General features: G+C 42.3%; 1 protein-coding gene across 1 annotated transcript in view; it reads left to right on the top strand.

Annotated features, from left to right (window-relative positions):
* The window catches only part of MYOM2 (myomesin 2), a 90,992-nt gene extending 89,567 nt beyond the window's left edge, over positions 1 to 1,425 (top strand). Inside the window, exon 38 of the mRNA XM_070932955.1 lies at positions 120 to 1,425. Within this exon, the coding sequence (XP_070789056.1) occupies positions 120 to 434 (315 nt within the window). The 3' untranslated portion in view covers positions 435 to 1,425. The remainder of the gene's footprint in view (positions 1 to 119) is intronic.
* The last annotated feature ends 13,111 nt before the right edge of the window (positions 1,426 to 14,536 follow it).

Here is a 14,536-nt window from a genome sequence, read left to right as displayed (position 1 = left end):
AAAGTTGCCAAGGTTGGAGCCCCTGATCTAAAATTCTTCCCCTTCCCTAAACCTCCCAGTAACACTTCCCATTGTCTAAAACCACTGCATAAGTTTTCTTTTTCTTCTTTTTCTTTTAGACCCTGAATCTGACCTGCACTGTGTTTGGTAGTCCTGATCCTGAAGTGATCTGGTTTAAGAATGACAGGGAACTCGAACTGAGTGATCATTACATAGCTAAACTGGAACAAGGGAAGAATGCCAGTTTGGTAATTAAGGGGGTGTCATCAGAAGATTCTGGAAAATACAGCATCAGTGTCAAGAACAAGTATGGGGGCGAGATAGTCGATGTCACCATCAGCGTGTATAAGCATGGGGAAGAGATACCTGATGTTAAACCTCTCTCAGGTGATAGAATAAGGGAAATACCTGCGAAGCCAGCTCAATATTCATAAATGACAAGAAACATGTTGGGAAACGAGTGTGTTTGATGAACAAAAAGCTTGAGAGAAGCTGTAGTTTTGTTTGTGTAGTAGTTCTGCAATAGAAAACTGGCGATGTTTAGAAGACAGTTATGTGTTGTTTTTTTTGAAGGCTGCATCTTGGTCTCTTTTTCTTATAATGCCATCACAATTGGCAATGACATCACTCCAGGGGTGAAATCCAAAATTTTTCCCTACCAGTTCTGTGGGCTTGGCTTGGTGGGTATGGGAGGGGAAGGATACTGCAAAATCTCCATTCCCACCCCACTCTGGGGCCAGCCAGAGGTCGTATTTGCCAGTTCTCTGAACTACTCAAAATTTCCGCTACCGGTTCTCCAGAACTGTTAGAACTTGCTGGATTTCACCCCTGCGTCACTCTGAATAGGAGTGTCTCATGGCTTGCCAGTAATAAAAGACCATAATCACGGCAGATGTCACGAGCTTCTACGTATTTCAACCATGATTCTTTCTATCCATGAAACTCAATTCTCTGTCTTGCAAGTAGAAACCGGGAACTGCTTAGCTATAGATCAGGAACACCGCTTCTTAATCTGAATTGTGAACTCTTGTGGCTTTTTTTAAAACCCCGCTGAACTCAAAATGCTGCAGCGATGTAAACGAATCGAGGGCTGCAGCTGCAGATAAATCAGAGGAGATGAACACATGACCTTCTAAGTTATCCTTTGTGGCATTGCTGTTTTGTAGTGCAAGCAGATCTTTAGTCATACTTTACAATCACCACAGACTCATTTAAACCATAAGTTTCACAGTTGTTTGTTTCTCCCCCTCCCCGCTTTGTGCTAATAAAAATCTCCAAAAGTGACCTTGTGATTCTCTCTCTGCACCAAATGACTCTTAACTTAGTTGTGTTTCCTCCCTTTGGATGTTTAATTACGGTCCGTTGCAGCTTCACAGCTGGCAGAAGGCAGACCATGGACTCACAATAAAACAAGTGAATGATGGATACTCGGAGTCACTCCATTTTACTTAGACACATTATTTTTCTCTTTTTATAGTGTGGCCAACAAGAAGTTAGAATTTAGGAACTGGTACTTAGTAGCAGCCGAAGGTGATGCAATATTGCAGGATAATTCTGCCGACTGCCAGCAGTTCGATCTTGACCAGCTCAAGATTGACTCAGCCTTCCAGCCTTCTGAGGTGGGCAAAATGAGGACCCAGATTGTTGGGGACAATATGCTGACTCCGTAAACCCCTTAGAGAGGGCTGTAAAGCATTGTGAAGCAGTATATAAGTCTAAGTGCTATTGCTGTTATACTTGTAACCATAGATGTCTTTGGGTGAGGTAGGCAGAAGCCAATGATGTATGTTATGGTGCAAATCCTACCCATTATCTACATAGGTGCAAAAGGACTGAGTTTATGTCATGAAATCACAACTCATCTTCACCTTTTTGGCACGATCATGGTTAGGAATGGACACCTTTGTTTTTCGCTTGGCTCTACTTCAGGAAGTCAACACCCTCTCTCTCTCTCTGACTTTGTAGACTGAGCCAGAAATTTCACCTTACTTTAGTGGGGATTATTCATATATATATAACTTCTTAATCGCCCATCTCCTTCAGAGGTGAAATTGTATTCTTCCATGGGGCATAGTCTCTGAATGGATACATTCATATATTTGTGTATGACCACAGCTGGCCCAATACATTTTAAAGCCTGAAGCAAAAAATAAGATGGGTTCCTTAACATTCCACCTACAGGAAGTGACCAAACTTGTGGTTTATTCTTATTCCAATATTCCACTCCTCTGTCTTATTTGAGGAAAGGAGACAAATTTAAAAAATGCAGGGCACTTGCCTGGACCATACAGCTTTGTCCTATAATAAAACTGCTTTGAGGCAAGATGAATGGCAAATAAATCAGATAGATAGATACAGATACATAGGTAGGTAGGTAGGTAGGTAGGTAGATAGATGACAGATGACAGATGACAGCTAGATAGCTAAATAGCTAGAGGTAAAGGTGCCCCTCGCACATGTGTTCTAGTCATTCCCAACTCTAGGGGGCGGTGCTCATCTCTGTTCAAAGTGAAGAGCCAGCACTGTCCGAAGACGTCTCCATGGTCATGTGGCTGGCATGACTAAATGCCAAAAGCGCATGGAACGCTGTTACCTTCCCACCAAAGGTGTTCCCTATTTTTCTACTTGCATTTTTTACATGCTTTCGAATTGCTAGGTTGGCAGAAGCTGGGACAAGTAATGGGAGCTCACCCCGTTATGCGGCACTAGGGATTTGAACCGCTGAACTGCTGACCTTCTGATCGACAAGCTCAGCATCTTAGCCACTGAGCCACTGTGTCCCTTTCAGATAGATAGGTAGATAAATGATATAGATCAGGGATCCCCAACTTTTCTGGCTTTGTGGACTGGTGGCAGTGGCGGCAGTGGGGGTAGAGAGAGAGGATGGTTCCATGCAAGTAGGCGAGCACACTTGAATAAAGAGTAATGTAGCCAGTTAGTTGGTTAGTTTATTTATTTATTTATTGAATTTATATTGCCGCCTATTCGTACATGGCAACTCAAGGTGGCTTACAGAATATAAAACCTCATATAAAAAACAATAAAACTAATAAAAGAAGAGTCATATAATAAATCAATATAATAAAATCTCCCCCCTGCCCCGGTGACAGCACCTCATACGAGCCATTTAATGGGTTCCATCTCGCTCTGGGTTCTCCAGGCTCACTGGCAGAACCAGGTCTTCAGCGCCTTCTGGAAGAGTGCTAGAGTGGGGGCCATTCTAATCTCTGGGAGGATGATGTTCCAGAGAGAGGGGGCCACCACAGAGAAGGCCCTTCTTCTGGGTCCCACCAGATGTATCTCCCTAGGGGATGGGACCCGCAACATTCCCTGCCTCCCCGCTCTGATGGGTCAGGTAGATGTGACCGGTAAGAGACAGTCCCTCAGATAACCTGGTCCCAACCCATAAAGGGCTTTAAAGATGGCAACCAGCATGTTGAATTGCATCCGGAAGCAAATTGACAGCCAATGGAGCTCCTACAGGAAGGGTGATACATGTGCATACCGGGGTCTGTACAAAACCATGTGGGCCGTTGCATTTTGCACCAACTGGAGCTTCTGAATGCATTTCAAGCCCATGTAGAGTGTGTTGCAATAGTCAAGATGGAAAGTGACTAAGGCATGAGTGACTGTGAGTAGGGATTGTTGGTCTAGGAAAGGGAAGGGCATAACTGGAGCACAACCCGCAGTTGCGCAAAGGCCCTCCTGGCCATGACCACCACCTGCTCTTTGGTGTAGTTGTGAAGATGCTGGCCTAGGAACCAGGAGATTGTGAGTTCTAGTTCCACCTTATGCATGAAAGCTAGCTGACTGCCTTTGGGTCAGTCACTTTATCACATCCCAACTCACCTCGCAGGATTGTGGTTGTGGGGAAAATAGGAAGAGGAAGGAGTATTAGGTATGTTCACCACCTTGAGTTACTTATATAATAATAATTTTTAAAATTATTAAATTTTTAATATTTTTATTAAAATTTTAATATTTTAATTTTTTTAAAAAATTAAGAATTTTTTAAAAAATCAATTAAGCAAAGAAGCAAACTGGATTAATCTCTCCTTTAGTGTTTTTCAACCTCAGCAACTTTTAGATGTATGGACTTCAACTCCCAGAATTCCCTATGCTGGCTGTAAGAAGTCCTCAAATCTTAAAGTTACTGAGGTTGAGAAACACTGATCTAAGCAGGCTTGTCAATACTGGCGGCCCATGGGCCGGACACGTCACGTGCAGGCCACGCCCATCCCAGCTCCACAAAGGCAAAACACGTAGCGATCTGTCACGATCCAGCCCATGACACGGTCGAGTTTGACACCCGTGAGCTAAAGCAATCCAGATTCACTGATGATATTCTTTCAGCAAACACACCCGCATACACGGAGGGGGTGAGGTGGGGAGAAAAACAGAGACTCCAATTTTATTTTGCATTCCAGCAGCCTTTGAGAAGTATCCTTGGGACCTGAAGACAAGGTTAAACTCATCTTGACTATGCTGTTAGCTAGCCCATTTTAGCTAACTAAGCTTCAGCCATTACCTTTCAGGTATGAGGGAAAGAATTTACGATGACATTTAATCTTTGGCTGAAGTAAAGAAATTAGTACATGCCGGAATGCTATTTTCAAAAGGTTGAAGATTTTTATAATAGCCACTTAGATTCCCCCCTCCCCACTTAGAATTCAGGGAAACTACTTTATTTGGATTTTTCTAAGGTTCGTGAAGAGAGAAGGCATACTGTAATAGCCTGATTACAGGCAGTCCTCGACTTACAACAGCTTGTTTAGGGACCGTTTGAAGTTACAATGGCACTGAAAAAAGTGACTTATGACCATTTTTCACGCTTACGAGCATTTTAGCATCCCCACCCATGGTCACGTGATCAGAAATTCGGAGGAGAAATTTTGGGCTCAGTTGCAGTTGTAAGTCGAAGACTACCTGAAGTCTCTAGTTGTATATTAAATGTTTTTTTTTCTCTATTACTATACATTGAAAACAGGCAAGATGGCAACCAAAATGTTTAGGATTTAGGAAACACATCCGAGGTGGTATTCAGCCGGTTTGGACAGGTTTGGGCAAACTGGTAGTGGAGATCGTGGGTTGGCCTGCCCCTGCCCACCCGCCTCGGCATTATGTTGTCCTATTTAGCCACGTTTTTGAGGCCAGGTGCATGCGTGGAAGGTGCGCACATGAGCAAAGTGCATGCACGGAAGGCCGGGCGCATGCGCGGAAGGTATGCGTGTGGGGCGAACCGGTGGTAAAAATATGTGGAACCCACCTCTGAAACACGTAGTTTGATATGACTGAAGTGGATAAAACCATGCACGGCATGGACAAAATGGACAAGGAGGAAAATGGTAAGGCCAGCCACTGAAGGCGATGATCTAGCACAGACCAAAGAAAGCATTTCTGCAACAGCCTATGAATAATCTACCAGTTTAGTATTCTGAGACATGGTTTTTGTCTCTAACCTAAACAGGAGGTCAATTCATGGAGGACACGTGAACTCTTGGTGTGCTTTCAAATAACAATTGCAAACAAAGAAACAATGGCAAGAAGAGGTACAGGTAGTCCTCGATTTACAACCATTCATTTAGTGACCATTCAGAGTTACAACAGCAGCGAAGAAAGTGATTTATGATCATTTTTCACGTTTACGAGCATTGCGGCATTCCCCGTGGTCATGTGATCAGAATTCAGAGGCTTGGTAACTGGCATGTGTTTATGACGGCTCAGGGTCCCGGGATTACGTGATCAACTTTTGCGACTTTCTGATAAGCCAAGCGAACGGGGAAGCCAGATTCATTTAACAACCGTGTTATTAACTTAACAACTGCGGTGATTCGCTTAACAATCTTAACTTTTCTGCGGCAAGAAAAGTCGCAAAATGGCGTGAAAACTCACTTAACAAACGCCTCATTTAGTGGTAGAAATTTTGGGCTCAACTGTGGTCGTAAGTCGAGGACTATCTGTATATTTCAAAAGCATTCCATGATAGGGATGCAGTGCAAAGGTAAAGAGATCCATTGGCAGACTATGAATCTGTCACTCTCTCTATGTCCAGCTTCACACGAACACAGAACTGCTGTTGTAGGAATATACCATAGATGGAGGGAATCTGTTATAATTGCTTTAAGCTCCTGAATGAAAAGCCAGATGTGAATCGAATAAATCCAGAAATAAAATATGGGACTAAGGTGAATGTTGGCCTGATCCAGCCAGGCTAATCCTATGCTTTTTGCATTTAAAATTATAATTTAGCCTTGACTTTTGCCAATCCATCCAACTAGGCTGATGCACCTAATCAATTGTGGCTGATTTTGAAATGTTAAGTGGAGCTGGACCTGTTTATATTTGGATGGGAGACTACCAGAAAATCGTGGAGCTGTGCATTAGACTGAGAAGTCAAATCCCAATGGCAAACTAGAGTAATGTTGCCAAGAAAAGAGCACAAATGATTTCCATCCAAAGTTGAGATTTATAGGAGTTGGGCTTTATTTTTATCTTTAGAGGTGACCAAGGTTTGACACCCAAATTTTTGCGTGCCAGCATAGAGCAGGGAATCTCCAAACTTGGGAACTTTAAGACTTGTGGACTTCAACTCCCAGAATTCCTCAGCCAGCAATTCTGGGAGTTGAAGTCCAGAAATCCTAAAGATGCCCAGTTTGGGGACCCATGGCATAGAGCATTGGGCCTCCAGCTGTGCTCTCTCCTTTGTGACAGGCATAAAGATTAGTAGTCAACCTCATTTTGTAGAAGGTAGAAAAAGGGGAGGGGAAGTGGGAAGAGGAGAAGGAGGAGGAGAAGAAAGAGAGAGAGAGAGAGAGAGAAAGAGAGAAAAAAGAAAGAAAGAAAAAGAAAGAAAGAAGGAAGGAAGGAAGGAAGAAAGAAAGAAAGAAAGAAAGAAAGAAAGAAAGAAAGAAAGAAAGAAAGAAAGAAAGAAAATCTTAGTTCTTAAAGGAGGCTTTAATGGAGAAAATAAAGTGGATATTTCCAAAACTTGTGAATATGAGACCTCTAGGTGGCACTGAAAGAACAAAGTTACAGAAGAAAGCTTCAGGAAAAACAGCCCAATTCTTTTCACTTCGGTCGTTTTGATGCAAACGTGTCATTTGGGGAATGGGAGATTATTAAAAGCATTATACTTCTGCCAGAAAATTATAGCTTCCAGGAGATGAGTAGTCTTTTGTTTTTGTTTTTGACAATGCGACTGGATGATGACTTCACCTGGTGAAATGCAAAATGCAGTCTGTGAGGCATTACCTACTGGTTAGTCTTGTGATGCTGTACTTTTCAGTGAAGATGACTGTAAAGCTGCTCCCAATGCAGTCATTGCAACTGGTCATAAGAAACAGAAATGATTGCTTTACATGCCAAACCGTCCCAAAGGTGCTTTAACAGGAGGCAACTGGACTTTCTGGCTTTTCTTTGAAGACGTTTCACTTCTCATCCAAGAAGCTTCTTCTCCAAGAGTTCTCTTTCAGCAGAGCCGAAGAAGCTTCTTGGATGAGAAGTGAAACGTCTTCAAAGAAAAAACAAGAAAGTCCAGTAGCCTCTTGAAAAAAGCAGCTTTGGGACCACCACAGTGGTGAAATCCTCCGCAGATTGACACCGGTTCGCTGCCTGTGCATGCACGCTGTGCGCCAATTGCATGCTGCACACGCGCATATGCACTGCTCACTAAAAGCATGCTGCGTGCGCATACGCAATGCACATCAAACGCACGCTTCCTGCAGAAAAAGAAGGCTTAACAAGATAAGTAGAACAGCGAGGGGGGTGGGAACAGCTGTGCCACGTGATTTAGATTCGCTAGAAAGCAGGATTTCCTGCTTTCTAGCAAATATAAACCACACAGCACAGCTGATCATTGGAAATACTGGTTCGGACGAAACAGTAGCTTTTTAACTACCAGTTCTCCCGAACTGGTAGCTTTTTTTTTATACCAGTTCACCTGAACCGGTAGTTTTTATCACTACCGGTTCGCCCAAACCGATGCGAACTGGTAGCATTTCACCCCTGGACCACCATGATCTGGATGACTGAGAGTGTCTGTAGACCAGTGGTTCTCAACCTGTGGGTTGGGACCCCTTTGGGGGTCGAATGACCCTTTCACAGGGGTCGCCTAAGACCATCAGAAAACACATTTTTTCAATGGTTTTAGGAATAATTTTAGGGTTGGGGGTCACCACAACATGAGGAACTGTATTAAAGGGTTGTGGTATTAGGAAGGTTGAGAACCACTGCTGTAGACATTTACATGCCAAACTTTGAGACTTTGTGGAATTGAACTTGGAAGTACAGGTGGTCCTCAATTTACAATCATTTGTTTAATGACCATTCAAATTTACAACTGCACTGGAAAAAAATGACTTACAACCGGTCCTCACACTTACAACTGTTGCATCATCCCCACGGTGGTGTAATCAAAATTTGGGCACTTGGCAAAGCCGGCATTCATTTACAACAGTGGCGGCATCCTGGGGTCATGTGATTGCCATTTACCACCTTCCCAGCCAGCCTTTGACAAACTAACTCAAAGGGTGGGGGGGAGCCAGATTTGCTTAAGGGTTGCAGAGTTCACTTAACAACTTCAGTGATTTGCTTAACAACCATGGCAAAAAAAGATGTAAAGTTGGGTCTCGCTTAACAGTCACTTTGTATTACTAAAATATCTGGTGCCAGTTGTGGTTGTACATCAAGAACTCCCTCTATCAGTCTACAAATTTTATAGGAGAGGGGATAGCATGAAATTTATGGGAAACAAGGTTTTTCAGACAAATAGATATATATTTCAGATTCATGCGGTCATTTCATATATATAGCTTTGGGCAGCCACAAATAATGAAAACAAATTTAAAAACAATTTAAGAACAATAGGAAAACATACAAAAAGCCATCACAAAATACATAAAACTCACAGCTGAGGTATTCCCATTCATCAAAACCATCCGTCTAGCCACTCCACTGGCTCTATCACATTTCTAGATCCCCTTGCTTATTGGCAAAGAGTACTTAGTAGTAGCAATAGTACTTAGATTTATATACACAGTGCTTTACAGCCCTCTCTAAGTGGTTTACAGAGTCAACCTATTGCCCCCCCCCCCCCCCACACACACAATTTGGGTCCTCATTTTACCTGACCTAGGAAGGATGAAAGGCTGAGTCAACCTTGAGCTGGTGAGAATTGAGCTTCCGGCAACCAGCACTCAGCAGAAGTAGCCTGCAGTACTACATTCTAACCACTGCGCCACTACAGAAAAACTGGGTCTTCAGGGCCTTGTGAACAGACAACAGAATTAGGAGCTTATTGCCCCTATCCCAATCTGGATCGTCATTTTACCGACTTCGGAAGGATGGGAGGCTGAGTCAACCCTTAGTCTGTCAGGATCAAACTGCTGACAGTCAGCAGAATTAGCCTGCAATATTGAACTTTAACCACTGCCACACCACACCACAGCTCTGCTAAATGCTAAATGCTAAATACTAATTCTCTCCAAAAAATATTATTACAAGTAGCCCCCAACTTACTACCATTCATGTAATGACCATTTGAAGTTGCAAGGACACTGAAAAAAGTGAAATGACCATTTTTCATACTTATGACCATTCCCTCATGATCATGTGATCAAAATTCAGGTAATTGGCAACTGTTATGTATTTAGGACAGTAGCACTGTCTTGGGGTCACATGATCACCATTTGTAAACTTCCCAGCCGGCTTCTGACAAGCAAAGCCAATGGGAGAAGCCAGATTTGTCTAAAAAAAATAAAAATCAGACGATTCACTTAACAACTGTGGCAAAAGCGGTCGTAAAAAGGGCACGGCTCAATTCACACCTGCCTTGCTTAAGAACAGAAACTTTGGGCTCAATTATGTTTGTAAGTCGAGGACTACCTACATTGTATCGGTTAATTATGTTCGTAAGTCAAGGACTACCTGTATCGATCATCGGTCAACCTGTGATTCCCATGTCATCTGAAATCTAAGAGGTTTTTCTAAATGAATCATCGTTGGTGAGTTCACTTCACACCTTTTGGAATTAGGAGACAAAATCTTCACAGCGTGGAGTATTTGCTGGGTAGCTTTCCTTTCACAGGAATCGTCAAGAATGTTTTTTTTTTAAAAAGACAGACAGAAAGAAAGAAATCCATTTATCATTTTAGTCACTGGTACGTGTGATTGCTATCTTGCCTGACCACTCACTACAGATGGTAAATTGATCTCTTCCATTGTCGGAAGATGGGAAGGAAAGGAGAGGTGGGGGAGAGAAAATGATGAGAATACAGCACTAGGTATTACAACTTGCCTCCAGAAGTTGTGAATGCTCCAACACTGGAAGTTTTAAAGAAGAGATTAGATGACCATTTGTCTGAAATAGTATAGGATTTCCTGCCTAAGCAAGGGTTGGACTAGAAGACCTCCAAGGTCCATCCAACTCTGTTATCCTGTCCTGTCCTGTCCTGTCCTGTCCTGTCCTGTCCTGTCCTATCCTATCCTATCCTATCCTATCCTATCCTATCCTATCCTATCCTATCCTATAAACTCTAACTAACCAGGATTAGAAAGTGCTTCTTTTCTTATACAGACAGAGTAAACTATGTTGTGGGCAATAGCAACAGGAACATTGAATTTTTCAAAACCTGGCAGAGATAGAGGTAGTCCTCAACTTATGACCGCAATGGAGCCCAAAATTTCCATTGCTAAGCAAGACCATTGTTCCCATTTTACGACCTTTCTTGCCACAGTTGTTATGCAAATCGCTGCAGTAAATAAGTTGGTAACATGGCTGTTAAGTGAATCTGGCTTCCCCGTTGATCTTTGCTTGTTGGAAAGGTCGCAAAAGGTGATCCCGGGACAGTGCAGCAACCGTCATAAATACATGCCGGTTGCCAAGCATCTGAATTTTGTAACCTGTAATTTCCTTTCCTTTCCTTTCCTTTCCTTTCCTTTCCTTTCCTTTCCTTTCCTTTCCTTTCCTTTCCTTTCCTTTCCTTTCCTTTCCTTTCCTTTCCTTTCCTCTTCCCCTTCCCCTTCCCCTTCCCTCCCCTTTCCCTTCCTCCCCTCCCCTCCCCTCCCCTCCCCTCCCCTCTCCTCTCCTCTCCTCTCCTCTCCTCTCCTCTCCTCTCCTCTCCTCTCCTTTCCTTTCCTTTCCTTTCCTTTCCTTTCCTTTCCTCTCCTCCCCTCCCCTCCCCTCCCCTCCTTTCCTTTCCTTTCCTTTCCTTTCCTTTCCTTTCCTTTCCTCTTCCCCTTCCCCTTCCCCTTCCCTCCCCTTTCCCTTCCTCCCCTCCCCTCCCCTCCCCTCCCCTCTCCTCTCCTCTCCTCTCCTCTCCTCTCCTCTCCTCTCCTCTCCTCTCCTCTCCTCTCCTTTCCTTTCCTTTCCTTTCCTTTCCTCTCCTCCCCTCCCCTCCCCCTCCCCTCCCCTCCTTTCCTTTCCTTTCCTTTCCTTTCCTTTCCTTTCCTTTCCTTTCCTTTCCTCTAAATCTCAAGGTAACACAACATGTCCAAATTATGAAATGGACTGTAATTGATTTTGCCAGGTTTTATCAAAGAAAATAAACTCTCATAATAAAGCTTTCACTCATACCTATATTAGTTTTCTGGTCACAAAAAATATCTTTCCAAGGAACCCCCTTGATTAGATGTGTGGGATCATTTTCCTGCTACAACGCGCCAGACAAAACAATGATATGATATACAGCTTTAATGACATGCTTTTATCTTTAGGCTGCAAACTCATAAATAAAACCCTATTTCTATTGTGCTGCCCTTTCTATTCTTCCAGCATTTGTTGGCATGACTACAGAACAAATTACTTTGCACTAATTAGCATAATTATCAATATTGGTGTGTGTCAGACATCTTGAATTGGAAAACATCTGATTGAAGCTGCCTCTTTTCAGGTCAATACAAATGAAAAACTTTCCCACCATAGAGACACAAGAGTAGGTGTATAGTAGTTGAGGTTCAACATTGCTCAGGGAAACCACCTACTATGTCTTTTGGGTATTAGATTTAGGATGGAATAGGCAACTTATAGCCACGTTTTCCTTTATCAGAAGACCTTAAAGATCTTTTCCAGCTCTGTTACTCTATTATTCAGTTATGCTGAATTCTTCATGGAGTTCTCAAATATCATACTGCTGATTTTCAGCCATGCAGTACTGCAAAATATCAATGCAACTTCCCTCTGAATTTTGGCAGGAAACAATGCACTGATTTCTGGAAAGAAATCCTCCTGTGGATGAAAGAAAAAAAAAAAGGGGTGTGTGTGTGTCACCAAATCCAAAATATCATCTTGCTTTTCACCCATGCCACCATTTTATCACTAAGCTTGCCCACTGAAGCCATTGGAAAATAAATAAATAAAAGAGCCAGCTTCGTTCTGTGGTAAAAATGTTGGACCAGGAATGGAAGACTCAGGTCTTTCTCCAATGCTTCATCTCAAGTAAAAGCAGCACTTATTTTTAATAGGAGACCTATGCTGAAATATACACTGATTTTGACAATTGTTCCTAAATTCCTATGCTTATACAGTTAAGGAGCTGATGTGTTGAAGGGGAATCTGAATTCTTCCTGCTTCTTTCTGCTTCAACTTATTCTCCAAAGCAACTGAAGGCAGGACAAGGAGCAATGGATGGAAACTAATCAAAGAGAGAAGCAACCTAGAAATAAGGAGAAATTTCCTGTCAGTGAGAACAATCAATCAGTGGAATGGCTTGCCTTCAGAAGTTGTGGGAGCTCCATCATGGGAGGTTTTTAAAAAGAGATTGGTCAACTACCGTATTTTTGGGAGTATAAGACACACCTTTTTCCCCAAAAAAAGAGGGTGAAAATCTGGGTGTGTCTTATACTCCGAATGTAGCCCTGCCCAGCCACGCAAACGGAGATTTCAGAGGCTGAAAGAAGCCTCTGAAAGAAGCTTCAGAAAAAAAGCCTCTGAAAGGCTTTTATCTAAAATAATATGGCAAGCAACAAAAGAAGAATCAGTGAAGGTTTTAACCAAACTATGCTAATAAATCTGGAGAATAACACAATAACCAGCAGATCGGAAGAGGTTAATCTATATACCAATACCAAAGAAAGGAGATTGAACAGAGTACAGATAGTCCTTCAGAATAAAAGCCTCTGAAAGAAGCTTCAGAAAAAAAGCCTCAGAGGCTTTTTTTCAGAGGTTTTCAGACGCAGAAAAAAAAGCAAGGTACAGAGCTCACAACCAACGAACCTGTTGCTAAAATTCACCTTCAGGAACAGCTGATTGGGGGTATTCTGGGAGGCCGATCCACCCACCAATCAGCTTTTTTCTTATTTTCCTCCCCAAAAACTAAGGTGCATCTTATACTCTGGTGCGTCTTATACTCTGAAAAATACGGTATTTGTCTGAAATGGGATGGACTAAAAGACCTGCAATGTCCCCTCCAATTATGTTATTCTGTATTCTTTTTCACATGTTTGTCCCAGTTTACAATGTCCAGCAAGATTGCAAAACAATGACTAGTTCTCAAGAAAAGCAATCACGTCAATTCCACTCCTCCTTCATATTTTCTCGTCAAATGTCCAGGTGACTCACATTTTATTTCTTTTATTTTACAACCCTATTCTCTTTTCTACTTGTGGGTCAGAGCTCTGTTGTCAAACTTCCTTCAATGATATGTTCTGAAGATAGAATCACAGCATGGGGAGGGAATCAAGAAAAAGGGAGGAAAGCCAAAAAAACTCTATTTAGTCTACTTTACAGTCTGCTTTTTTTTTTTTAAAGCAAAGATTTGTGACCAAATTTCTAAACTTATTTAATCTCAATGATCTGCAGAAGATCATCAGATTAGAATCTTGGGCCTCACCGTACTTAGATTAAGCCCTTCAGCAAGATGGTACAGCAGTCCTCTTTCTAAAATTTTAAGACAAAAATGTACATAGTAAGTTCAGTAATTTTGAACTGTAGAGCCTTCTTTTCTAGCACTTCGCAGAACAGCCCTGTAAACATTCTTCCCTCAAACAAATGCCCAACTTCCATTTATTGTTTCAGTGGATGCACCTAGGATTAGATTTTAGGAGATCTTCAACTGTAGAGACTGTTGTTTCTTCTTAAATGCTAACAATTGCAACATTTAGAATGGAATGGTCCATGGGTTTGATTTTGCAGTGCCATCATTGTTGCCATGTGCAGCCACGAAAATAAAACAAATGGATGATGGAACAGATTAATCCAGAGTTCTCACTTGAAGAACAAATCACCAGGGTAAAATGATCACATTCTGAACACATTAGGCAAAATCCCACCTCCTTTGGGAAGTGGGAGGAAAGAGAAGAAGTGGATGACTAGTAGCAAGGTGGATGTGTAGGAGATGACCAGGCTGAGCTCGAGGGCAGAGTCAAGCAGGTCATCAGTTTGGCGTCTCTATGCTCCCACAAGAGATCCAAGTCAAGCCCCTCTTGAAGTCTATTGCTTTGGCTGTTAGTAGATCAGATTCTTGTCTATAGGTAGCATGGAATAAACTTAAAGTGATTTGAACTAAAGTCCTGTTACTTGCGCCTGATAACATGATTGTAA

The sequence above is a fragment of the Pituophis catenifer genome, unplaced genomic scaffold, assembly GCF_029215685.1.
Source record: "Pituophis catenifer annectens isolate HBS135680 unplaced genomic scaffold, rPitCat1.0.hap2 SCAF_1, whole genome shotgun sequence".
NCBI classification, from domain to species: Eukaryota; Metazoa; Chordata; class Lepidosauria; order Squamata; family Colubridae; genus Pituophis; species Pituophis catenifer.
Note: the sequence above shows the minus strand (reverse complement) of the source record. Positions and strands in the feature narration are given on the sequence as shown.